At 39.4% G+C, this 26,840-nt stretch overlaps 1 protein-coding gene across 3 annotated transcripts; it reads right to left on the bottom strand.

Annotated features, from left to right (window-relative positions):
• Positions 1-139: 139 nt before the first annotated feature.
• Positions 140-26,840, bottom strand: slc7a14a (solute carrier family 7 member 14a). Of its 3 annotated transcripts, none has more exons than XM_084914440.1 (10): positions 26,581-26,840; positions 14,096-14,629; positions 13,518-13,754; positions 10,213-10,430; positions 9,924-10,070; positions 8,015-8,223; positions 7,780-7,927; positions 6,366-6,861; positions 6,018-6,254; positions 140-4,882 (listed from the first exon to the last, which is right to left on the bottom strand). In XM_084914440.1, the coding sequence occupies exons 2-10, from the start codon at positions 14,400-14,402 to the stop codon at positions 4,584-4,586; spliced, it is 2,298 nt and encodes a 765-aa protein (XP_084770566.1). In that variant the 5' UTR covers positions 14,403-14,629; positions 26,581-26,840; the 3' UTR covers positions 140-4,583. The 3 variants fall into 3 exon arrangements, with proteins under 3 accessions (XP_084770566.1, XP_084770568.1, XP_084770567.1); XM_084914442.1 differs by lacking the exon at positions 26,581-26,840 and adding an exon at positions 26,161-26,447; XM_084914441.1 differs by lacking the exon at positions 26,581-26,840 and adding an exon at positions 20,834-20,929.

Here is a 26,840-nt window from a genome sequence, read left to right as displayed (position 1 = left end):
ATTTGTATGTAATAAAAAATAAAAATATATTTATTTTAAATTTTTAGTTTTAGAGGGAAAAGACACGGAAAACATCTGTGTATGCATGTGCATTCACCTAATGTGTGAATAAATGTGCGAATAAACGAGCGAGCCACTGTTTTGTAATTGCAATAACTAACTTTCATTGTTGCATGGAAGCAATATCAACAACTCAGCAAAAACAGTGCACCCAGGAGCAAATTAACCACACATATGGAAGAAACCTTTAAAAAACAAAAATTAAAAACAATTACATTATACAGTTTTGTGCCAAAATATACAGAAGTGAAAAGGAATAAAATCTGCTGTTGCAAGAGAAGCCAATCTCAACAAGTCCAACACACACTGACTGGATGCTTGGCCACAGTGAACACAGAGCACAGGAAGAACATGGCACGCCTTCTCCAAGACTAAATAAACAAACAGTAACTGACTTTAAAAGCAACAGAGGCAATCTTTGATTTTGTGTGTAGTTTACCATTTATAGAATCGTATTAAAATAGTTTCTGCGTGTTTTCTCTTATTAGTTATTAATATTCTTACTCCTAAACCACCTATAGTCGTATTGACGTCTTGAACAACCATTTGAAAAACCTTCAAAGGAAAAGATTAACGTTTATAAATGAGCCTTTTCATTCTAGAGAGACTATGGCTGTTAAAAATATATTTTAGCAGTTTCTCCCAGGCCTCCTTGTGATTAAACAAAACCACAGACAGTGAAGACTGATAACTCCACCCAACTCTGCTGTGTACACCTTCCCGAGGAGGATCCGTGAATGGGAAACAGCTGTAGAAAAATACCTTTCTTTTAGTTCACTCCTCCTATAGTGTTGTACTTTTCACTGCATCGTGTCGTTGCAGAACAGATGCATCGGAGTCTACACTAATACTTTAAATATTAACGAAATACTAGCAAAAATTCAGAAATTATCCTTTATACCAATGACCAAAGTCACTTTAATAAAAGAAAAATCTGTCTGCTTGTGATAAAGTAGCTTATTAGAAGAGAAGAAAAAAATTAGCTCTGTTTTTTTCTCAGGTCTTCACTCTGAAGAAACTACAGCCTTCTGTACATGAAAAGTAAACAAACATTGTGGACTTTGGCTTGCAGAGGTTGTGGTTGAGAAGATGGACAAAGAGGAAGTAGGCATATTGTAAGTGCTTGAGGAAGGATGTGAGAAGAGCAACCCACATCAGTGTGTTTGCTACATGTACTCCTTCTTTTTCAAATGGAGTCCTGGTTCTCATACCTGGGCAAGGAGATTACTGAGGAAAAGAGTACGTGATTTGAATATCGTATATAATATTCCTTTAGCTCTTTCATTTAACATGCTATTGAGTTATAAAGTAAAATTCTGGGTTCCCATCAGAATAGAAAATGCAGCAAAGTGCAACAAATGCACAAAATCATCCTGTAGGATAGTGGTTTTATTTAACCTATTAAATTGTTAAACATTAGTCCTTCCAGAGCAGAGAGGCCAACGTTCCCAGGTATAAGAATTAAGCCTGCATTTGGTTTGGTTTAGTGTTCCATTACAGGTCATTGCGATCAGTCACCGCATGCAAGTACAACATGTATAGTCTGGGCCTCGTGCATGACAGCATGCTACACATTCACCAGACGATCACACTGAGGCGCAGGCGTAGACCACAAACGCACATCGCACACACATACAGCACATGCATTCGCACAGTTTTTATACACACACGCAGATCAGATAATATAGAAAGTCGGCTGTACAGTCCAGTGTGAGAAGAATGGCATCGCCTGAATTTACTTTTTTGTTTTGGCTGAGCTATGAATGCAAAGCTGTTGGATTCTTTTGGCTGAGTTAGGAAGTGATCTGAGTGGGTATTTTGGCTCAAAAGTACAAAATGAAAATATGTTTAGATGTGTGCGAGATTTAATGTGCAAATGCTTTTCCAACTGTATCACCTAGAATAATGTTTATATTGGACAATTCTGCAAAACTTTCTATTATTTTTTCCTGTGCCAACCGTAAAAAAACTGCTATAAAATATCAGTTCTTCTAACATCCATGGCTGGAACTTACAGTGTGGTTTAATGTAATATTGTGGTCGTAAAATATGATCCCCCCCCTCTCAAGTCAATAACCCAGTCACATTTCCATAAAAGATACTAAAGTCATGACCTTGGCAGACTACATAGGCTTCACGCTCAACCGCAACTAAATTCCAACTCCCTAAACTTCCACTTGCCTGCACAGCATACTGCTCCGTGCGCTGGCTACCTGCAGAATCATTCAATATGAACATAAATCCCTGTGTATATGGAGTTGGTATAATCTCTTCAATGGACATCACCAAATGGCCTGTTTATATAATAATTATTTTAATTTATTTTTTAATTTTTGGTTTGTTTTATTTTTGTTTTCTTGTTTTTTTGAATGTGGATGGTTGTGAGGGGGCAGAGGTGGGGTGGGGGTATAGCGTGGCATCCTTAGATTTAGTGCATTAGACAAATAAGGCTTCCCTGGAAGGGACTGATGCAGCAACAGGGGCAAAAGGTACAAGTAGGACAATCAGGGCAGACAGCAGCAGCAGCTATATAGAAGAAGCACACCCCACCTATAAGGGTGGGGGGTGCTTTGGTTGATGCCAAAATCAGTTATAGTGCCATGAATGGATACATTGCACAATCCCTTCAATGTAAAGCACTTTGTATTCTCTTGTTTAAAAGTGTTTTACTCTTAAACATGCTTTGCAGTACATACTAATTATGAAATCCAACCCCTAACCTTGGCTGTAGCTTACTTGTCCTACATATTAAACCACACCGGCTCATTATCTGATCCAGCTGATTTTCACAAGCTCTTCAGAGTGCACCAGCGATGTAGGTACCATGTGAAGAGTGGGACTTCAGCACAAGCTACATGCTTTAAAAACAAAGTAGGGCCAAATAGTGAGGTTCACTCATACCAGCTTGAGCCTAAGTGGGAGCAGGACCACAGGGAGTGTAGTAAATGCTCCAGTGACAAATCAGAAAAGCGATAGCGGACACCCTTAAGTGAAACAGGAGCTAATAGATCGACAGGCCATGAACAGATTGCTGTTACAAATCCTGACTGAAAACCAATCCTGGCTCTATCACTTGTGGCTTAAAGTGGATGACATGGACCGATGGATATCAAGCCGAGGGTGAGGTGGCAGAGAGAGGAAGGTAGAGTTAGTTTGGAAGAAGAAAGGAATTGTGGAACCTTATAAAATGCAAAGAAGAAGAAGGAATTGAAGAAAGAAAAGCAAAGGAAAGGAGGAAGAGGAAGGATTAGATTTCATTTCATTTGGTAAAAAAGAAAGCAAAAAGAACAGATGATCATAAGTCAAAAAACATTCTGAATGAATTTTAAATAAAATCGTAAACTTATCATGCAAAAAAAAATCAGGAGAAAATATGACTTTCTTCAGAGTAACCATAGTGGTTACCAGTTAGGATTCAGCTCATTCTCTTTTGCTTTTATATCGACTACTCTCTCCTATTTTCCAATATACTGATGAGTTGATTTGTTGCAAGTGAATTCACGCTGAGCTTCATGCTGGGGAAGAGTGGGAAAATATATCTATACACACAGAGTAAAACAATCTGAAGAACACACTTTATACGAACACAAATATAATAACCCATGTAAAGGTGGATTTTGAGTGTACATGAGGTACACCCTCGAATACACACGCAGGCAAAATTAAAGTAGAAAACCGACATAATCAGAAACTCACGTACACATACAGTAGATGAAGGCACTATTGCAAGCAAAGTCCAAGTAATATTTGTGACAGAAAACATCGACACCCTTTCCCACATTCACCTCAGAATCACTTGGGCTAGATGTTTGGGGTCAGGGAAACATTTAAAGCAAGAAATAACACTGAGGGTTAACGTTTTTTTATTATTATTTTGAGGGTATGCGCAGCACTTTTTCTTTCTGTTGAAAATTCCGAATGAACGGAGAAAACCAGAGCTGTCCACAGGAAGTCATTTGGGCTTGCCGTGCTGTCATCTAACCTTCCTGCCTGTCTGTTAAAACAGGATGGGACATGCTGATTCATCTGCCCCATCTCGTTGCCTTCTCCTCTATTGTATCTCGTAATTCCGAGAAATAAACAGTTAAAAAAATTGCTTAACAGACACTCTCATTTGGTTCAGAGTTCAAAGAGCCACATTATATTTTATCTCTTGCTACATCTGCACTTTTTCTGTCTGGCCTTTCTTTGTGTGGCATGTGGATTCCAGTAAGTAATAACAAGCAAATGAGTCAAGACACTCACGACCTTGACATCTAAATTTCTGTGGAAGCGGGGGAGCCAGGCACGGTGGAATAAATTGATAGAAAAGTAGTTCCCCTGCCAACAAACAATCTAGCCCAAGAGTTGGACACACAAAAAAACACACATGCTGGCATGTACACACACACACACACACACACACACACACACACACACACACACACACACACACAGTCATTCGTGCACTCACATATTCTTCCCCTCCCATCCCCCAGGCAGCAGACAAGGCAGTACATTCAGGGTAACACAGAGTCAGTCCCTTAGAAATCCATTGGATCCTCCTCCGCGAGGCCATGATTGGCAATGGTTCTGCCTCCACTTTTCGATGGCATCCCATCATTTTCAGGTTTTGCCACAGGGGGCGAGGTTAGCCCTGATGCCCCGTCTGGCGCACCCCAGGCGTCAGTGGTAGGTGGGTAGAAATCATCTTCGAAGCCGCAGAAGCCTTCGTCAACACCTTGATCGTAGCGCTGGTAGGTGGAAGCATGCACCTCATTCTCTCTGGCTGTGATTTCCAGAGTACTATTCCACATGCCATAGCCAAAGTATATGAGCACACCTACAAGAACAGAACATGTTAATATTTTTCGCACATACATAATCCAGTGGATCATGTTTATTAGACCTTGGGGCATGATTTTAGTTGCTTAAATAAAAATACAGAAAAAAAGGAAAATCTCCATCAACCTAAAAGCTCTGTTGGACTCTCCTTCTTTTCCTCTCAGCTGATCCCTTTGGAGGTTGCCACAGCAGATCATTTGCCTCCATCTCACCTTGTCCCTAGAATCATTTTCTGTAACAACAATCATCTGCATGTCCTCCTTCATTACATCCATGAATCTTGCCTTTGGTCTTTCTCCTTTCCTCTTGCCTGGTAGCTTCATCTTCAAAATCCTTTGTCCAGTATACCCACCATGTACTGTGTACATGCCCAAGCTATTTCAGCCTTGCTATTGCGACATGAGCTGTCCCTCTGATGTCCTCATTGTTAATCTTGTCCATCCTGGTCACTCCCAAAGAAAATCTTAGCATCTTCATCCCTGCCACTTTATCTTAGGCTCCTGATGTTTTGTCAGTGCCACTGTTTACAAACCACATATCAAAGCAGGTCTCACTACCTTCTTGTAAACCTTCCCTTTCACTCTTGCAGCTATAAAGGCAAGTCAAAAATAGGTGCTCAGATAGATACAACTGAGGCAGGAAGGAAAAGGAAAGTTAGATGCCCCAGGTCTTCCACAATAAAACAAACAAGAAGTCACACACAGTCAATTCTTTATTGGTCACAAAATTTCAATTAAAAAAATAGTTATTTTTAATTACTCAGTCGTTATACTACGTATCAACTGTCATGAGTCATTGCTTACAGTGCAATATTTTGGTTGGCTTTTTTGTTTCACTGCTATATTGAGATGGAAGCAGCCAGTTTTCATATAAACCATTGCCAAACATATATACATTACATTCTATAATTATATTGAATTATTTTCATGCATACAACATGGAAATAATTTAGCAAAAAACCTGCATAGTGATTAAACACGACAAAACTAAAAAAAAAAGTCTCATTAAGTTCCTGCTTGTCCTTCTACATGACTGACAGGTGTGGAACTGACTAAATAAAAGCATTATCTTTTTTCTTTCCGAATGTTTTAAAGTTAATTTAAAAGCGAACAAATAAAACATCATTTACTTACCCACGAGGCACCAGATTGAAAATCGTATCCAGGTGATTGCAGACAGTTTGAGCATGAGGTAGATATTAACCAGCATGGCTGAAGCAGGTACGAAGGGCACACAGGGTGCCATGTAGGGAAGTCGCTTAGGATTCTCTGGTTGTTGCAGGATGATGATGACTAGTAGGGCAATGATAATGATGAAGACGATCAATAGCAGCAAGGCCCACCAACGACCCTCCCCAATAGTGCTAGCTCCTGAAAGGAAGAAATAATTCATTCAATTCAGTTCAACGCATTTATTATTTGTTGACCAATTTGTGCCTGAATCATACAGATGTGAGTGTGAGTTTGTTAACTTGTGCTCACCAAAAATTATGAAGGAGCAGAAAGCAAAAATGAAGATGAAGAGCAGCAGAACACACACAGTGACAGTTTTCCCCGTCGCTGGAGTCGGTCTATCCATTTTTCCTGGTAGGCCCAGTCGGATCCTCAAGGTATAGTAGCGTGGTCCAATCAGCTTCTTTAACCGCCGGGACAGGCCACCTTCTGATTCTTCTGCTTCAATACCAGTAGTCATATCCACTGTACCATAGTTAGGGTGATTGGCCGTGTATGCATTTTTATCTGGTTTGCCAATCAGCATCTCATTGTCACCCAGCGAAGGCAGGTTTTTAGCTCCGCAGGTGTTAGTGGGCGGACCGCCATACTCATCGGCCTCGCTGGTTGGTGAGCAGGCGTCTTTCTCACACTCAGCCAGAACGCCTTCCTTCCTCTTTTTATTCTGCTCCTCAGAGAGAAAGTTCACGAAACCATGGATGTCTCCCTCAGGTTGGTAGCGTAAGAGAAGCACACAGAGACTCACCTGCAAAACACATGTCATTTATAAACAGGAGCTCCATCACAAAACCATTTTTAGTAGTGACATTCCCATTCCACAGGAACTGTGTGGATGTTTTATTTCAAAACAATAATTTAGCTCAATAATTAGTTTTTACAAAAACTGACTGGTTCATAAATCAGTGACTCATTATTATCTTAGTTAACTGCTTACCATCTAACTAGTATTGTGCAGCCATGGGTAGAAGGTAATCTTTAGAGCCTGATAAACACATGCCCACATGTCTTGTACATACTGGTGACTCTGTTAAGATTTGTTGTCTATGAACACATACAGCTATCCTGTTATCATAGGAAATCATGCACTGGAGAGATTATTTTTCCTAGCAAGGTATCTGTTATTGTGTCCAGTATTTCATAGCTCCTTTAAAGAGCAGTGCTTTTTTTGTCAAATCTGAATGTATAGCTACTTAGGAGAAGAAAAACCAATCTTTCTGTTTTCAGGCTATAAATTTCTTAGACTTGAGATGAAACCTGAGCAACACATCTTCACTTTTAAAACAATTGTTGCTGGATTATGGATGCTCCCTGGTTACAAAATACTGTGAATCTCTGTAAGGCAGGGTAATACAGTGAGATTGTGGCTTTGCATTGTTCTGCTTAGCAGTTGTTGCTAGTATGTTTGTTTAGACATCCTTAAATACATCTCAAGGGCTTTATCCAGATATATTAAATGCATTCAGTTCAATTCAGTTCAATTCAATTTTATTTATATAGCACCAAGTAGCAACAGTTGCCTCAAGGCACTTTATATTGTAAGGTAAAGACAATCAGATGCCCCTCAATGTGGAAGGAAAAACTTCTTTAAAGAAAATTGATCTAAATAATATTGAGAGTAAGCTTCGTGATGTACATGTTTCCATTATTATTATCCAACACTCACCAGGGTATAGGCCAAAAGCGTTCCTATGGACATCATCTCTATGAGGTCTCTAAGGCTGACCAGGAGGGACAGCAAGGAAGCCAGAAAGCCTGAAACCACACAGGCTACAACAGGGGTCTCTGTGTAGGAAGACACATGGGCCAGGAACCTATAAAAAAGACATGAGATGAGACTCATATGCAAACATCATTAAGACTGACATATAAATCAAAATGCAAGTACTGTGCGAACTAACTTAAAGAGCAGGCCATCTCCTGCCATGGCATAGATGACCCTGGGCATGGGGAACAGCGAACCCAGGAGGGATACAGTCAGTCCAGCTATAGAGCCTACCGCCACTATGTACTTTGCGAACATACAACCATGCATGGCAAACATCTCCATCAGTGGTGCATCCTCATCAATTTCATTGTATGGTACCATCAGTGTCAGAATCACAGAAACCTGGAATAAAAAAAAACAAACATAGTGTTGATTATTACTAAGAAATCTTTACTGCAGTTCTCACCATAAAATCAAAATCTCATCATGAATCTATTAAAGTATAGAGAAACTTTAATACCAGTGTTAACAAGGAGAAATATTTTTGCTGCCAGAATTATAGTGTATTAAACAGACACCCACACAGCGACAAAAAGAACAAACAAAGAAAAAAAACAAGAAGAACGGGATGATGCTGCAGAAAAGAGACTAATTCGACTTCTTGTAGAGGCTCTTCTCAGAGCAACTCTGTAGAGCCTATAGTCACATCAACATTTAGACCCTAGATACTAAAAAGAGTTGAGCTACATCCTTAGAGCTTAGTTTTGCTTAGCTAATATGCTCAGCACACAGCATGCTCCATCACATGCAAAGTGGTCATTACTCGTGCCTCGCTCAATATGTGTGTCCCTGTGTCTGATGTGTGATATCATGCAGAGCCATCTGTCACAAATGCTGTGCTGCTAATCAGATAGATTTGCATCAACGAATTACAGAAGGGGAGTAATAATAATAAAAAGCACTAACCCCTTACAGAAAGGAAGTTAACATCCATTATTTACTGTATGAAAAGACTGGCTAACACTGTGTGTGAACCAGTTGCAAGGGGGATAAAGTAATCTAAAACAAATCTACAACAACATATTTGCTTAGAGCACAAATCTGATCCCAAAATGTATTTTTCAGTGTCCCCTTCAGCTCACAGTCGGCTAAGTTTAGTTGGCAAATTCATATTACCCATCTCCAGAGCAAAGGACTTCCCAGAAAAAAGAATCAACACAATTCTCTCCCCTGCTGCTCATTGCCCCAACCTAAACTGAGGAGCACAGTATTGCAAGGCACTAACAGTGAATGAAAAGCTCAGAAGCTGACAAACAAGCATAAGTTTGCCTTGCAAACTCTTTGATTTAAATGTACTGCAAAAACCAATGTCACACACACACAGAAAAAAAAGATGTGACAGGTAATGTGTTTAAGCTGATTTCTGAAGATTGAACAGCAGCAACCACGGGATCCTCACAGCAGCAGAAAAGTTATTCCAAGCAGCCTACAGTGAGTGAGATCAAAGAAAGGTGGAGATTAGAGAGAGGCTGGTGCATAGGAGAGCGATGATGTGGAGGAATAGATGTGACTGTGAAAGAGAGAGACAAGGATTTCAAAAAGAAGCACTCGAGTTTTTGAAGTTGATGCAATCTTTGCCACACAAAATGCTGAAAAACGTCTTATATCTGATAGGCTGCTGTTCCACAGCACCCATAGCAACAACCATCCAGCACACATTATGTAATCAGGAAAGCTGTACGGGCTGTAAAGGTGGAGATCAGAGATTAGATACACACCCACAAATTTGAAATACAACATCTTCATATTTATTCATTCCATGTATTGGAAACTTGTCAACATTTGGGGGAGAGCAGACAGCTGAAGCTAAAGCTGAATTTCAGCACATGATAAGTGATCAATATTCTTTAGGTTTATAATTAAATTAAGTCATTTTACAAAATATATCAACGGAAACCACCATAACATGAATGACGCTCTACTTTGTTATGCACAAAACTATTAGTGTAAATAACAATAGACTTGTCGATTACTTAACAATAGATATATAAAGAATAGAGTGGTCATGTTTGTTTATGCAATATGTTATAAAGCTAACTCACAGAGACATAGGCAGTGAGGCAGGTGATGAGTGAGGCGGTGATAGCATAGGGGATGGAGGTGTTGGGACTCTTGGCCTCTTCTCCTGTTGTAGCAATGATGTCAAATCCAATAAAGGCATAGAAGCAGGTGGCTGCACCCTGCATCACCTGCAACACAGAGGAAACAGAGCTGATGGATGTCCTAAAGAAAACAACCAAACAGCACAGATACCCTGCTGATGGTAGGGGGGTTTCTGTTTGTTTGTTTGTTATTTATTCTGTGTGTTTATATATACATTCGGATGCATACCCCTGACCAGCCGAAAGGCAGAAATCTCCCCTCGTCCCAGTTCTCCCCATTTACAAAGAACAGGCCAGCGATCATCATGAACACCCACACTATAAGGTTGATGACGTTCAATGCGTTGTTGAAACCAACAGAGTTCTTCACTCCCAAAGCCACTATCACTGTCACCAGCAGTGCTATCAGCAGTGCCAGCAGGTCTGGGTAGGACTGTTCTCCTTTACCTGGAGAGGAAACACACATGCTTGAATACACAGAAAGACATAAAAGTGCTGTCACCCAGTCACTGTGGTGCTGAAGATGAATATATCCATTTTCCTGTGTGTTTGGCATAAAACTGTTTGAGTAATTGCTTTGTTATTTTTTCAAGAAAATACTAAATTGTCAGAACAAGTCCTCTCACAGTTAAGCAGGTTTCTCAGAGAAATGTTTTTCAATTTCTTATTTTGTCTGATTAACCCCAAATTAAAAAGAAAAGTAGAAAATCCTCACATTATTGGTGCTAGTTCTACAGCTCTGTCAAATCAGTTTAACTAAATATAGTTTTTTATCAGAAGTACACATAAAGTACAATCATTAATGGGATAAATGTCAATGCAAATTTGGTCTTTTAATAATTTCTCTGAATTTTTCTTTTTCCCGGGTGGAATAATTGTACGACATACATCTAAAATCAAGAACTGGGTTCAACATTTCGAATTCATTTTGGATTTTCTGTAATCCACACAGGGTCAAACATACAACTTCAAATGTACCACACTTCACCTCAACCCGACACTTTTAGTACCAATCGACAAGCCTCTGGCATAATTCTGGCTGGATATTTAACTACTCTTCTTGGCAGAATTGGTTTCCTGGCACCGGCCCGGCTTTTAAGCATAGCACACAAATTTTCAGAAGGGCTGAGACTGGGGCTTTGGGAAGGTCATTCCAGAAGCTTAACATTAGCCTGCTTTATCCATTCCAAAACCAGTTTTGATCTATCTGTTGGAACACCCATTTGTGTCATCTAGCTATTGATCTGAGGTGAAGTTGATGGATTTTGAGGAGAAGCATAAAGAAGCTTCTTCCTTCTGTATCATTCCATCCATTTAGTGCATTGTACCAATACAATAGTGGCAGAGATACAGTTCATAGGTTTGAAAGCCTCATATTTACTCCTCCAAACATAACTCTTGTCATTGTGGCCAAATAGTTCAATCTTTGTCTCGCCTGACCATCAAACCTTTCTCTATAAGAAATTTAGCTTATCGGTGTGGGCAGCTGAAATTTTAAGTTGAGCCTAAAGGTGTCAACTTTGGAAAAGGGTCTTTTCAAGGTCATCACCATCTCAGTCCATGGCGATGTAACTGTTACCCTGGTATTCCAGCAGTTTCCAGTTCATGGCAGGCTTAAGCCTCAGTGGTTCCTGGCTTGCTCCAAATGTCTTAACCAATTTTCTCTCATCTAAGGGTGACAGTTTGGACCTTTTTTTCAGACTTTGACAAAGTGGTGGCCCATCTGAATAACTTTTACTTATGTACAATTATTTGAAGTGATGATCATGGAATCTGTCATGAAAGATGTTTGACGTACAATTATTCTTACCTAGAGAAAGAACAGTTCAAAGTCTAAAGAGCTAAAAGGAAGGTGACTTGGATTTGTTTTTGTTTTTTTAAATGATGTTTCACCTCTCATCTAAGAGATTACTGAGAACCCACATAGACAGAAACTGTTCAAAGTAATCATTAAATGCTCAAAATTTCCATGATATGAAATCATGTCCATGATCACTCTATGTAAACATTTGACCACAACTATTAATCAGAATAAATAATCTCAGACTAATTTGTTGTTTCCAAGAGTTTCAGCCACTCTCATAGAGTATGTTGGAGTATGTGTAGATAATTGTCCAAGGGTATTCCAGTGAATTCATGTGTAATTCACAGGACATTCCCCAATGGTCCAATAAAACACCCAAAGCCATGGTTTAATAAAAAAATTGAACTTTCCAACTCTGTTTAATTTCTTGGCAACAGAAAGTTGGAAACACCTTTAGATTTGGCACATCAACTGAACTATTTTTGTAAGATAAGTTGTCATAGTGAAGTACTGCAATCCTAAATTAGATACACCCCACCCAGTTGACCATTACGGCAACAAATTTTTAGATGCACATGTTCCACAAGAACTCAGCCTGTGTGTATTTGGAAATGAATCAGATATATTTTAGTTAGATTTCATATTTTTTCCCCTTGGGTGTGGAGAAACAATCATTTCTCTCCAACAGGAAAAGGAAACATCAGCTTTCCGTGATCATTTGGAACGGCTGGCCGTGACACTTGTCATGTGACCACTACCATCACTTTTTCAAAGGCCAACAGGAAGCAACTGATGAGGCAGTGTCAGCCAGATAGAAACATAGCTGGCACACACATCAGCTAGAGCATTGCACACGATAAGCAGGCATCCTCCTCATGGTAAGATTATGGAAAACTGTGTTATATAGAATTCAAGATGATGTGCCTGCTTTTACTTTCCATGACAGTATGACTTCCAAGATAAGCTGCATAATATTCTTTGGATGTTCCTGGGGAAAATAAATTGGTATGGTTTGAATGGTTTCTGAGATAATGTAAGCATTTTTATATTGGTGTTTTTATTAAAATTTGAAAGATGTGTTGTGATTATCAAGGCAATGGGAGATCCTTTGTATGATAGAAATGGTGCTGCGCTTCTATTCCACACTGATAAAGTAAATCATGACTCTTAGGAACAAGTCGTGTTAGTGTGCAAATACGGAATAAGAGCAAAGGCTGGATTTATTAAATGTACTTCTCAAAGTCTAAATGTCAAAGTCTGTTCAAGACCTCAAAGAGGAAGTATTTGTCTTAACTACAACTACAGCAAAAGGAACAGAGCTCTGTCTGACCTTCTTGAGGAGAGTGGGGAGGGGGGGAAAAGACAACATCTCTCCAAAAGTCACTTGGGTCAATGCATGTTTTTACCATTAAAGCAAACATGCTTGACAGCTGAACCAAAACAACTAACTGTAGCTGATTGCTGATAAGACGTAGATTCTAAATGAATTACCCTGCTTCTTAATGCCTTTAAAAATGTGCCTTGAAGAAAATTATCTCACAGGTGATTTCTAAGAAGCACTTTGGCTTCAGTTCCTTGAAATAATGTAAATATAACACTGAAAAAAAAGCATTCACAGTAAACCTGCAGTACTTTACACAATACTTGAATGAATTCCAATCCTGAGAAAATTAGAACCAGAAAGAAAATGTATCAAAGCTGTCATAGCACTGCATCTTTGTGCTACTTACCTAAGCCGTTGAGTGTGCCAATGTGTGAAATCATAAAATTGCTGATGGTGTGATTGGCCAGTGAGTCCGCCATGCTGCTGAGAGCTGACGCCCCCGCTGCTGTGCCAATCAGATATTCCAGAATTAAGTTCCAACCGATGAAAAAAGCCACACACTCCCCCACTGTCACATAGCTGTATGTGTAGGCTGAACCTGTGGTCTTAGGCACACGGACACCAAACTCTGCGTAGCATACTCCTGTGGGGGAGACAGGAAGAGGAGTACAATATAGACACACATAAATTCAGACACATATCAGTGATTTGACTGCATTATCACTAGAGTGAAAGGCTGAATTGAAACTATTGATATGAGCATTAAAATATATTTTACTATCTCTTGAACCTATTTCATTGTGCCCCTATAATGTCATTGCCCTTGTAATAATTACATAGGTATTAAAAGGCTTTTCAAATATATCTTACCGGTTTAATGGTAATAAGAAGGACAGCAACCTTTATACTGCGGCTACTGTCCCCTTGGTGTTTATGTGATTAAAGAAGCCTTGCATAAATGAGCGTGCATAGCTCTAGTCTCACCTGACAGAATGGAGGCAACAGCAGCAATAATAAAGGACACAATGACCCCAGGGCCAGCCATCTCCTTGGCGACCAGTCCAGAGACCACATACATGCCCGTCCCGACGCAGCTGCCTACACCCAGCGACACTAGGTCCACCGTAGACAAAACCCGGGCCAATCTGGTTCCATGTGAGCTTGTACCCGATATGGCTGAATCTAACATGGACTCCACAGGCTTGGTCCTGAGGACACGGGATGCAAAGGTGTTCCATGTCGACCCCCACTGTATCCTGCGAGGATCCAGCTTCCCTACCAGACCACTCATATTGAAAGCCAATGGGGAGTAGCGGAAGATACTGTTTGACCAGTGTTTTTCCTTAAGTTCTGTGAATGAGTTCTTCAAGAAGATGTGCAGAGCACTTTGGAAGAGGAATTATTCCTAACCCAAATAAATGAAGAAAATCTGATTTTGTCTTGCTGTCCACGCTTCTGTTTTCAGGCTCAGTAGAATGCCACGTCAGTTTTTCCCCACATAGTGAGAGAGAAAGTAATCTGAAAGACACAAGAGGGATAATTTATTTTTACAGCATTTCACAGCCCATTGCCTACTATTATTCATCTGACACAATGCTTATTTTGGAGTATGCATGCCAAGACATATTAGTTCAAAAGGGGAAATGTGTTACAAGTTTGCCCACAAATGAGGTGTACCTTCGGGATTAATAAAGTATTCTGATTCTGATTCTGATTCTGATACCTGAATGAGGAAACAGCTAATTAGAAGTCCTCTCCCCAAAGCCATGTTGCTATAGTAGCAAAGCTCATTAGTGACAGCCCTACAACTAATGACATTTTATTTTGTTTGTAAGGGGGAGAGATAGCAATATTAAACCTTGGCAAAACCTCTTCTGTTGTGTTTGCTGATAAATAACTGTAGAATCAGAGGCAATGTACTTCAACTACAACATCTTCACCATCTTCAGAATGAAATCTTTAACACGTTTATTTACAGACAGAAATCTGACATTTTACTCTTATGTGAAAATAATACTGGGGGCTTTTTACATAATTATTATTAATTTATTAGCCTGTGTTTTCACATAAATAAATACCATATTATATGATGCATTACTTCAAAACAAGCTAAAAAATATTCCATGCAAACATAACAATCATAGGGGCTGAATATTTTTTTCCTTTCAGTATAAGTAGAAATTATTGGAATAATTCAAATGCAACTATGTAAATTCCTAGTGCTGCTGTAATGCAGGCTTTTCTGCCACGTTTAAACAAAGCATTAGTTGAGTCGAGTGAGTAACAGATTAGAGATGCTGTTGAAAAGAGAGCTATTAAAGCCATCAATTGTAGCCGAGTCCACCTCTGTCTCTCTTAACAGCAATGAACTAACACTCACCATTCATCTACTTTAAACAACAAATTCAAGTTACTGAACAAACACACTTACATTCAGCAGACCCATACTGCGCGCCCTCAACTATAACATAAGCCACTCTAATGATGACTGCAATTACTCAGCTGTTTAACCAGATAGAGTGGGGCTGCTATTGTCACTGCACTTAGTGGGTGTATTACATGTGCAGCAGTATAGAAAGCTTAAAAGGTGATTCAGTTTGAGCATGGTGGTTAGCTCTGGGTAGGGCGGTACCTCTTAAATTCTGACAAAAGGGATTTTCCTTAATGGAGCCGGTATGAAGCCCTATAGTTATAAATGACGTGCAGAACCCTTCCGAAATTAAAATTCAGAAATTTCCAGTCATAACCATATATAATAATTTACATTTAAGAGCATCTAATCAGTAGAGTTCTTACTCCTGGGCATGTAGATGAAATTCTGCTTCTATTCTGTATTTGCACACACATTCTAACAAAAGGTTTTATTGCTCTTCAGACATAAAATGATGACATCTTATTCAATTATTGTAGATTACTGCAATAAAAACTCATTTATTCTAGTGCCGTTTATGTTTTATATGAAAATGTACTTAAATGAATGACGCAGTCACAAAATGTGACGCACAAGTGAGCTATGTGTGACAATCACTGGACAAACAACCTGATATTTGTGGAAACAAGATTTTATTTCCGTCATCTCATAGAAGCAATCAATAAGAAATAAGAAAATTGAAATTGAGCGTAATACTGCTCAATACTTGTGTGTGTGTGTACCATGTTTACATATGAATATGAAAACACATGTGCATGCAAGTGTGTGTGTTCCTGTCTAGCTATCTTTGTGAGGACCGAAATCTGCATTCTACTATACTTGTGAGAACCAACAGTCACTTGTGAGGACACATTCACCGGGTCCTCACAAGTTTGAAGGTCTTTTTGAGGCTCAAAATGTGGTTTTAGTGTCAGGGTTACAATTAGGTTATGGTTAGGTTTAGGGTAAGCGTTAGGGTCAGGCATTCATTTTTAATGGTTAGGGTTAGGGGCTAGGGAAACCATTATGTCAATGAAGGTCCTCACTAAGATAGCTGAACGGGCTTGTGTGTGTGTGTGTGTGTGTGTGTGTGTGTGTGTGTGTGTGTGTGTGTGCGCGCGTGCGTGTGTGTGTGTGTGTGTGTGTGTGTGTGTGTGAGTGTGTGTGTGTGTGTGTGTGTGTGCGTGTGTGCGTGCGTGTACAGAAGACAGAAGAAGATGAACACATTAGAAGAAAAGAATGAGGAGGGTGAGCAGACTGAAAAACAGCAAATCTGGTTTCATTAGTGCACTAAGCTTTGATCACCTGGCTCTGCTTTGTCAATCAATATGTGTGTATGTGCGGGTTCATGAGTGTGTGTGTGTGTGTGTGTGTGTGTGCGTGCATGTATAGAACATGAGTGTCCAGACAAGCCAGCCAGACCTTACTACCTTAAATTTGAAACAATGATACCTATACATGAATTCAATCACATTCAGCCAGTTTCAAAAATGTCATAAAAGTGGCAGATTAGGAAGAAATACGCTCCATTTCATGTGTGCTAGAGTAAGTGCTATACATAAACATACAACCTTTCATCAGTCTATATCTTTAATCAGATCATACAAGTGCTCTGCTTTTCAGAACATCTGCTCACTTAAATATTCTAGGCCAGTTTTCATTGATGATGACCACCACCTGTCCTGCATTGAGTGCGAGCTATTTGAACAGTCGTACTCTAGATCAACAAAACAGAGCCGCACAAAGCCCCGTGGCAGCAGGTGTTCCATCTGCTCTGGAAAAATGACTTCATCTTGCTAATAGTTGTTCCTGGGTTAAAGGTGTATGTGATAAAGTGTCCTGTTGATGTTCTCTGTTTGACCTTTTTATGGTAAAGAAATACACTTTGCTTTCTAGCAGGTGGCATGATGAATGGATCAATGAGAGTCTGTAACCAGGAGGCAAATAATAGATTTCTGGATCACCCTATATAATGAAAACCAAAACCTCCCTCATTAGTAATGAGTGCATCATCACAGCATCCAAAAGAAAATCTGAACAACATGTTTGTTAGAGGTAAGCACTAATCTCAGCAGTAATAATCCTACTCAGTGTATGTAGAAGGTGGTACACATCTGCAACACAGGCACCGAGCACCTCTAACAGAGACAGACACTGCTGTTCTTCGGAGTACAGTGCAGAAGCTAAAATGCCAGTGGTGACACTGGCTACTAAATTATTTAATAGAGTGTGGTTGCAGGCAATACATTTTATATTTTTGTCTATTATTTAACTATCTTTTCATCAGTTGATCTAATTATTTCTGTCACAGAACTGCAGGGGAAGAAATCTTGGAAATTAACACGTACGTATCAACAAATGTGTAATGTGCACAACACAAAGAGCTAAAAGCATCGCTTTCGTCTCCCAGCATGGGAGGAACTGTTTGACACTGTAATGAATTTTTGAACTAGACACTTCTTTGTGCTTCTTCCATAATTTTACACGCTTAAACAAACACCCATTTGCGCAGATGTATAAAGATCAATAGTTAAATCCCTGTCATCATAATCACCACAGCCACCTCTAGCATCTTAACATTAGTGTGTTTCCTCTCCAGATAAGAGAGCTGTCAGAACATCTATACTAATCAACCATGACTAAGCTTGTTTCTGTGTCCGCCCCTGCCTGTGTCTGAATTAACTGGATGAATAACCTGAATGAGCTCTCATTGCCTTTACAGTAAGAGCTGCTGTGGTTTAATAAAGTTGAGAGCCCTTCTAATTCACTCAACACTGACGTGGAAACCAGTCTGCAATGCATGGCCCTGGCCTCCACAAAAATTAGACCTGGCATGCTGCCCTGGCCCCATTCTCACATCCCGCAGACAGAACAGGAAGCAGTTCTTGGTAGAGCACCTGAGTCAGGGAAATTACAATTTTTGTGTGAGTTTGTTTTCCGTTTTATCACACACTCGATGTCAGTGTCACTGATGATTTGGATGTTTTATTGAAAGAGAAATTAATGTAAAATACAAGTGAGCAAGTCTGTCACTTTGCAATTGCTTTTGTTTTAGCACAATTAGCAAATAGCAGTATATAAAAATGCTAAATTATATTTCATTTTAGCTTAACAAACGGACACACAGACAACTTATGTAAAAGAGAAAATATTATTATGCATAATTCATGTGTGTATGTGCGTATCTCCATATTAGTGCCTCTCAGTATTAAGAGTTATGAGGCTAGCCTCTGTGGAGTGTTACACATCAGTGCTTAGAGCCCCATCAAGTCTTGAACACAATAATGTATTACTATCAATCACTATGACTAATAGCAAATACCCTCTCATTTAATCACAGCTAATTCCATTTAGGCATACATTATTATTAAATATATTCTGGTCTATATAAACCAGCTCTATTTTTCACGAGTTCCTATAGGTCATGTACCTGGGAGCAAAACTATTGTGCTAAAAGCACAATGACCCAGTCAGCAGATCAATAAATATCAGCAGTAACTGAAGGTTTTAACGTGGAAGTCCTAAATTCATTTTCCTCTGCATGGCTGATCTTGGTGGCAGTGTGGCTGATTTAGTGTCTTGGCTCACTGGCCACAGTGTCCCTGTCTGACAAGCCTAATGAATCTGACATAAAAGAGAAATTGCCGCCTGCCAGGTTGATTATGTTGTCTGGCTCATCAGTCACACTGTACCTATCCCTGTACGACCAAAGGCTGTTTTTTACTGTATACATGAACTTTGATTTTCTGGAGTTTCATCGAGCAGGAATATGCTAATATCAAATGACTACCAGTGCAATAGACACAGCATGTCAATATGGTCAGTTCATGAGCAAAGACAAAGAAAATTACACATGCGTTAAAATAACTAGGTAACACTCAATTTATGCTCCTCTGGTTTATATTGTAAAATAAACTGACTGAAGGTTTATGAAGAGCAGATAAACGTGGTTATTTTAAAGACACTTAAACTTGTTGGTTCAATGTTCAGCAATGTTGCGTCACAGAGAGAAGGTCCTGTGTGTGAATCCATCGGTCAACTGGTTGAAATTATATGGTTTTGGGGCCCAGTAGAGATCATGATCCAACAATGTTTGTTGGATTGATATCTACTAATTAAATTTTCAGTTCATAATAAGACAATTGCCGACCTACTGTTTATTTCATTCAGATGAAGACACATGAAAAATGTCTCTTTGCTTAAACACAGGATGAGACTACCTGGGGAAAAGGCGTCATCATTCATCAAGGGGTAAATAACATATTGTAAAGTAATGGTGCACACACAGTGCACAAGAGCCACTTAAGTACATATCTTTATTTGTTCATGCTGTTATGATATGTTTTATAAGGTATTTCATATGTAGAAGCACATATAAAATGTATATAGCTCTAAATGTAAAGCTACATATCATACAACAGGACTATCCTAAGGCTATCTTTATTTTTGCTGTCTTGTTTACTTGGAAAAACCACAGTAAACATTTAGCTTGACTTTATGGTAGAAACTGATAAACTACATTTAGATCAAAACTATTTTTTGGTGCTTGTTTTTTAGCATGTTGTATTAAGTGTTAATATAAGTACGACTCACCCATCAAGGTCTGGTTTAAGATCGAATTCACATCTAAGAAAAGAGCCACCTACCGTGCTTTTCTCATCTGTTACTACAGAAAAACTCTTATTCATGATTTTCTTATCTTTTGATTCTAATCTTGTGATTTTTAATATGTTAATTAATTCATAAAAATGTTATAATTATTGAGCACAAGACAGAATTAAGACAGACTGTGTGGCCTTGGAACTTGAAATGGGCTCGGCTCACAGTGTAAATAAACAGCATGCTCGTAGAAGATGCTGCTGAACCTTAATTAAGATTCAGGAAAACACAAGAAATCTGTGTCCAAGTGTAGATTGGGCAAAGATTTTCTTAAACAAGCCAAAAAAAACCACAACTAATGTACTTTATAAACCAATGAGTGGTTAAATGTCTCGAGGTTTCCAGGTTATGTATATAGTATCCACGTTACTGGAATTTCTATTCCTTTAGAGTATTGGAATCAATTTTTGGCTGTCTCACAGGATTACTCTTTTAATGACTACCTGGACTATAATCGCTGCAAATTTTAACCATTAACCTTAAAAGTGTTGAGGCATATTCTAGATTTCTAAGAAACCAGTAAACACAGGGAGGAAATGTTCCATTTCTCAGTCAACTTAAGACATATAATGCCTATCTATCAAAAGTTTACAGTGTGGAATCTCCTGGCACTAGTCCAAAAAGGTACAGACCAATTGCTCTGCATGACTGACCTGTCAGCTGGTCTGCTCCACTCACAGTTTGCAATGCTACATCCTCATCTATCTTCCCCTAATGTAGCGCAGTCGGGGCCTGGAGCCTAAAGCAAAATGGATCTGCTTCTACACTGCAAGATAAACAAAAACAGTGCTGTCATTCCCTCTGGCTCTGTGCTTAACCAGCCATATCAATGACATCTCTGTCAATGTGGCCTAAAGCCCTAAAGAAACAACAGGGCCATCTGACACACTCAGGGACTTACCCCAGTTAACCCCTTAATGTTAAAACTTCAACTGAAGACCTGGCCCTAAAACTGGCTTGTTGATTCTGTGGCAGACTTCAGGCATGCCCTGCTTAGTAATTCTTTGACAAATAACTCCAAAACCATGAAACGCTGGTAACACTCTGAAGCAATGGGAAAGGAAATATTGCCTGTGGCAGCCAAATGATGCTTTTTCCTCACAGTATTGTCACTATATGTCCAATTTGCTAATCCCTCTCCCAACTGTGTCCAGGATTGTCACTCTGTAGTTCCTCAGTCAGAATTCTATATCACTGACAATACATCTATCGTAAACAACGCCTTTAACACAACCCTCTCTAATCTCCGCATTTCCTTTCTGATATATTCCCATTTCAGCTCTGACAGTGCAGAGAATTGTTTGTCATCTCATACCGCTCAGCACTAAATGAATGTAGCGCCTGTTGTGTGCACTGCTCACCATGTCGAAACAGTCCTCTGCCAGTTGACAGTCTTTTATATTTCGATTCCACTTTCACCCGTTCGACCACTCCACACTCCCAGGTGTATTTCATCCCCTTCTCTCTCTGGCAGTGTTTCTCTGACTTCTTTCAAAGGAAAGCCTTGGGGTACTTTCCCAAAGAAAGCAAATGGATAAATTGAATTGACCGAATTAGTGGAAAAAAACCTTGCATTTTAAAGTAAACACACGAATAAATGCCAGATTCAAAGTTAAACAAGACTGAATGATGTTCTGTGCTTTGTTTTCTTTGACTTTTCTTAATGGTCAGTGGTGACAGTTTTGAACAGACCAATGCAATTTTTGAGGAGTGACTAACTTGAAATTGTAAAAAAGCGAGACAAACTGAGTCAAATTAATACATTTATAAGCATTTAACTAACGATCTTTCATTTGTTTTTGGGGTGAACATTTATTTATGACATAAATACATCATATTGAGGAATACATTTCTGACAGCATTGTATTAATATTGTTTTATAATATGGAGCTATTTTCAGAGATCTTTTATTGTCTCTTTGATGTAAAGATGCAAATATTAGGTTAGTTAACTGTTTCTTGTTGCTGTTTTCCGATATGCCCTGGGCAACACTGAAATGAAGGGAAAATGAGGGGAAATAGGACTGTTCGGGGTAGAAATAGGACAGAGCCCCAGAGACATCCAATCATTCCTACACAACCAATTCCACAGATTGAAGCTACTTTGTAAAGTTCCAAAATCATTGACTGCATTTGTCAGTGGAACAGAATGCCTTGGTTCACTATTTTATTGATTTTTTAAATAATGGGAGCCAATTGTTTTTTGAAAGGCAAACCTTGAGTGGAAGAAATGGGTGCTGCGTCTGAAAGTGGCAAATACATCAGTGTGTGCAGACTTTTTTATACAGATTAAAAAGCTGCATCATCCAGCCATTTATATTCATCATCTACATTTTAGCAAAGTGTTTTTCTCCGGCTTAGAAACATATGCTTAAGTGGCAGCTTTTAGCTTTGTGTGATTCCATATACTCATTTTTAGGAACGATCTCAAAATTGCAAGTGAAGCCTGTGAAAAGAAAAGTAGAAAATTTTTTTATGCAAATCTGCTCCTAAATAAGCAGTCACTTTCTCAAATTATAACAGAGATCAGATAACATACTGGCCTTCAAGTCTTTTTTCTGTGTGTGTGTGTGTGTGTGTGTGTGTGTGTGTGTGTGTGTGTGTGCGTGTGTGTGTGTGTGTGTGTGTGTGTGTGAAGTTCTGATTATATTAGCCTTTATGCGCAAGCAGACTCACTGACGTCAGTGCTGAGCAGCATCTCATAGAGGAAGGGTGATGGAGGCCAGTTGGCCATTCATAAAATTAAGAGCTGATGTTTACGTGTCCGATTTTCTCTTGGTTAGTCACAGCTATATTTTACAGTATAGAAATTAGTACATCACCTATTCTAAAGAATCAATCTCAATCAATCAATTAATCTCTTATCCAATTCAGGTGTACCTGTACCTGTCGTCTGTCTACTGCAGCAAAGAGAGAAAGACACTCACAGCTGCACCTACGGTCAGTTAAGAATTGACTATGAGTCATAGTACCTGGATACTCAGGCTAGCAAAGTGAGAGCACAGGGACTCCACACAAGCCGCAGCTAGCTGCTGGATTCAAACCCAGAACTCTATTGTTGTGTGCTTAACAGTGCATCACTGTGCTGCTCATAATCTATTCTAAAGTAGTTATTTGCAATATACCAGAAATATTTTGTGTTGAAGGCAAATAAAGATTTTAAAAATAAATATCAATTCCCTTTTTCGTATGTGTCTTGTATCTATCACACACACACACACACACTCACAACTCTTCTGTCAGCGCCTATTATTGCTAATAAAAATGAATGAGAGGCCAGTAGCATTTCATAACCTCTGCAGTAACATAGTTCCTGCCTGCATCTAAAGCCTTGAATAGGAGCAAGACAGTGTGGTTTTGAAATTGAAAATAAAACATATATTATTTATGTGAATGCAATATTCAGATTCAGGGGTTTCATTGCTAAAGCCTTTCTACATCTGACACAACCAGCTAGTCTCTAGTTGCTCACTGGGGCAAGAGTCAGAAAGCTTTCGATTAATATTGCTGCCAAGCTGATATTACTAAGTCTGTTCGTTTAGTTTGTTATCCCTTTTTTACTTGCACTTCCACACGTTTCAGCATTTGCTAGTTTTATTTAATCGATACTGAAAAAATGACAATTTGTTAGCCTTTGTCGATGCAGGACAAGAATCTTGGGAGAGAGCAGTGGGGAGACATGCAATAAATAGCCTCGGCGCACATATGAACCCACGAGCCTCTGCAGTGGCCTTAAGACATATGTGTCGCCTGCTCAACCCAGCTACAGCACCCGAAAATGGCAGATTAATCAAATATTGCATCGTCTAGGTTAAGAGTGCATTGTTAGTTTATGTATGCTGTTTAAAATTGTTTTAAAGTTGTTTAAAATTTGTAACACGAAGAAATCGTAACACATGAAAAAACCCATATGAGTTTATGAATGATACCCTAAAGATGTGGCATCAAAAAAGTGTTTTCATTAGATTAGCATTACTACAAGCAGATACATTAAAGGCTGACAAAATAAATAGATAAATAATTAATAATATACAAAATATTTGAAACACTTATTAAACTTACTACTTTACTGCATTGAAGGAACCATTTTTCTGCCCCTCCTTTGCCACATCTCCACTATTGTTATCTAATAAAAGCTATTATCACACGTGCACTGTAGATATCGACTTCTCTAAACATTATCCAACGTATGCATGAGAATGCACATGAACAGAGCAGTCGTATTAGTAATCAAGCACTCTTTGACATGTCAGCTCGCCAGTACAAATCTGTTTCAAGTTTATTGTGCCAATATGAGATCGATGAAGACAATAGTCCAGTGAAATCAGAGCCAAGTAATAGCCATCTTATATCCTTCTTCCTGCAAGTGCATCCCAACCCTAAACATTTTATTTCCAGTAGTGAGAACACATCTGAAGCAGACAGCCTCCTGCTGTGTCCTGTGATTCTTCTAACACTGTCTGGAGTTAAATTGTGAAGACAGCTAAAGACAGAAATGCTCAATAAACGTCACCAACAAATGAGTTGTGCCTTATCCTCTTCATTCAGCTGCAATTTCAATACATCTCTCCAACATGATAATATTCAGCCAGTGCAAAAGAAATATAAAAGGAGGGGGGTGCAGATGCCCCATTCTTGACCTTTGTTACTGCTAAAGTGCCCTTAAGCAAGGAACGACTGCCCCTCAAGCTTATGGTGTGTCTCTACATGTGACTTCATCCTCCAATGTGAGACCTGGATATCCTGGAGGCTGTTTGACAGAGTGTGTGAGGGATATGCAGACAGACAAAGTGCAGTTGCTAAATTGGTCTGTTATATAATATTCTGCTTCTACTTCTTATTGTTGTTTTCAACAACTCAATCATCAGCATCAGCATCACCATGGTTTTCATTTTCCTCTCGGATGTCCATTCAATGGTTTGGATGGACTGCTTTTGACTTAAATGCTAGGAGCCTCTGAACATTTACTGCCTGGCCAGCATAGATTTTTCTGTTTGAAATAATAAAGTATTAATTATTATTAATACTTTATTATTAAGCATTAATATTGATCAGATATTAATATTTATACATTTTTACTGCTTGATTCTATGGTAATCATCCCAAGATTTTTTGCTTATTGATACATCCTGAAATTCAGAGCAGTATCACAAACCCAAAAATCTGTAAAATAATGTGTGTTAAAAAGCAGTAATTTTGCAATGCCCACTGCCCTTTGAATTGCATAATTCCATGTTGGCAAATTAATTGCTTCTGTGTCAGGAGCATGCCATTTCAGAGAAAAACTCAGAGTGCATGCAATCACAACACCCGTTTTAAATGACAGAGTTACAACTGAAATCAACTTCCCTTATTTCTGTGTAGCTGTAGCAGTAAAAGGCACCTGTTGAGCGATGACAGGGCCATCAAGCTTCAGCGTATTAGCAAGCCATCTGCAGACGACTGCTTTCAGCACCATGGACAGCACGACACCACAAGTGTGTGTTTTTAAAGAATTAAGAGCAGAAAAAGGAGACAAGGCCTTATGGCAAATGAGAGAGAAAGAATGAGAAAGAGAGAGAGAGAGAGAAAGAGAGAGAGAGAGATCTGGCCATGTCATTAGGGATTAGCCTAGTTGAACTGGTTGAAGCTTTAGTCCTCTTGTCCTCACAGACACACACGAATCAAGTAACATAGTAGTTTGTTTTACTGGACAAACAGACAGACAGACAGACAGACAGACAGACAGATAGATAGATAGATAGATAGATAGATAGATAGATAGATAGATAGATAGATAGATAGAATGTCCACATACGATACAGTGTTCATGGATAAAATCTATAAAGCTTTATTTTTCCTACCCTGCCCTGATCATAAAGATCAAGTCTAACTCTAATTATGTAATCTTCTCTTTCTCCGACACACCCACTGAGCCAACCGTCTAGGTAATAACCGCATACATACTAAAAACTGCAAATGTTCTCAATTAAATAACCCACCCTCTTTCATTTGGGTCCCAGTCGCCACTTTGTCTTGCCCTGTCCTCCTCTCGACCCTCCAAGCATAGCCTCCTGCAGCTCTAGTCCGCTGGGAGAAGCGATACCCGCCCTAAACTCTGCCTTCCCCCTTGTTTCTAACGCTCACCGTTAAGGTGACAGGACGGGACCATTGACCGACCATTCCGTCCACTCCGCGAAATCATAAACACACTCTCTATAGGAAATACGTACGGTTTCCGCCACGTTATAATGCGCCATCACTCGTGAAAAAACTGCACAAAGGAAGACAACAAAAAAGGGTGGGTGAAGAGGAGGGGTGGATAGGTGATAAACGAAGGAGGAGGGTGGAAGGTGATCAAGTTTAAGATAACACGATGGCAAGGAGAACAAAGGGGAGAAAAGCGAAGGAAAAACACTCACTGTGGCACGGCCGGATTAGAGGATACCCATGTCGGATGCTGCAGTCGGTCACCAGCATCAGCAGCAGCATCTCCGGGCTGCGCGGTGCATCAGCGGCAGACAGAGCGGGAGGGAGGGTGAGGCTGATGATGTAAAAAGCTTTAAATCATTCAGGAGCCCGCTGCACGACATGTGACCGTCGACACTGTGTATTATTCATCCGGTTTATTTCCTGACCGGCCAAGACACCAAGCTGACCGGACATCACCGTTGCAGTCCAG

This window comes from Perissodus microlepis, chromosome 19 (genome assembly GCF_051167445.1).
Source record: "Perissodus microlepis isolate ML-2025 ecotype Zambia chromosome 19, ASM5116744v1, whole genome shotgun sequence".
Classification (NCBI taxonomy): Eukaryota; Metazoa; Chordata; class Actinopteri; order Cichliformes; family Cichlidae; genus Perissodus; species Perissodus microlepis.
Note: the sequence above shows the minus strand (reverse complement) of the source record. Positions and strands in the feature narration are given on the sequence as shown.

Excerpts from the sequence above, each read along its gene's own strand:
- slc7a14a (XM_084914440.1), bottom strand. The coding sequence starts at position 14,402 with ATGAGTGGTCTGGTAGGGAAGCTGGATCCTCGCAGGATACAGTGGGGG. Across the intron at positions 10,431-13,517 it reads TGGCACACTCAACGGCTTAG|GTAAAGGAGAACAGTCCTAC; the intron begins GTAAGTAGCACA and ends TTTCCTCTCCAG. Across the intron at positions 4,883-6,017 it reads TTCAATCTGGTGCCTCGTGG|GTGTGCTCATATACTTTGGC; the intron begins GTAAGTAAATGA and ends CTGTTCTTGTAG.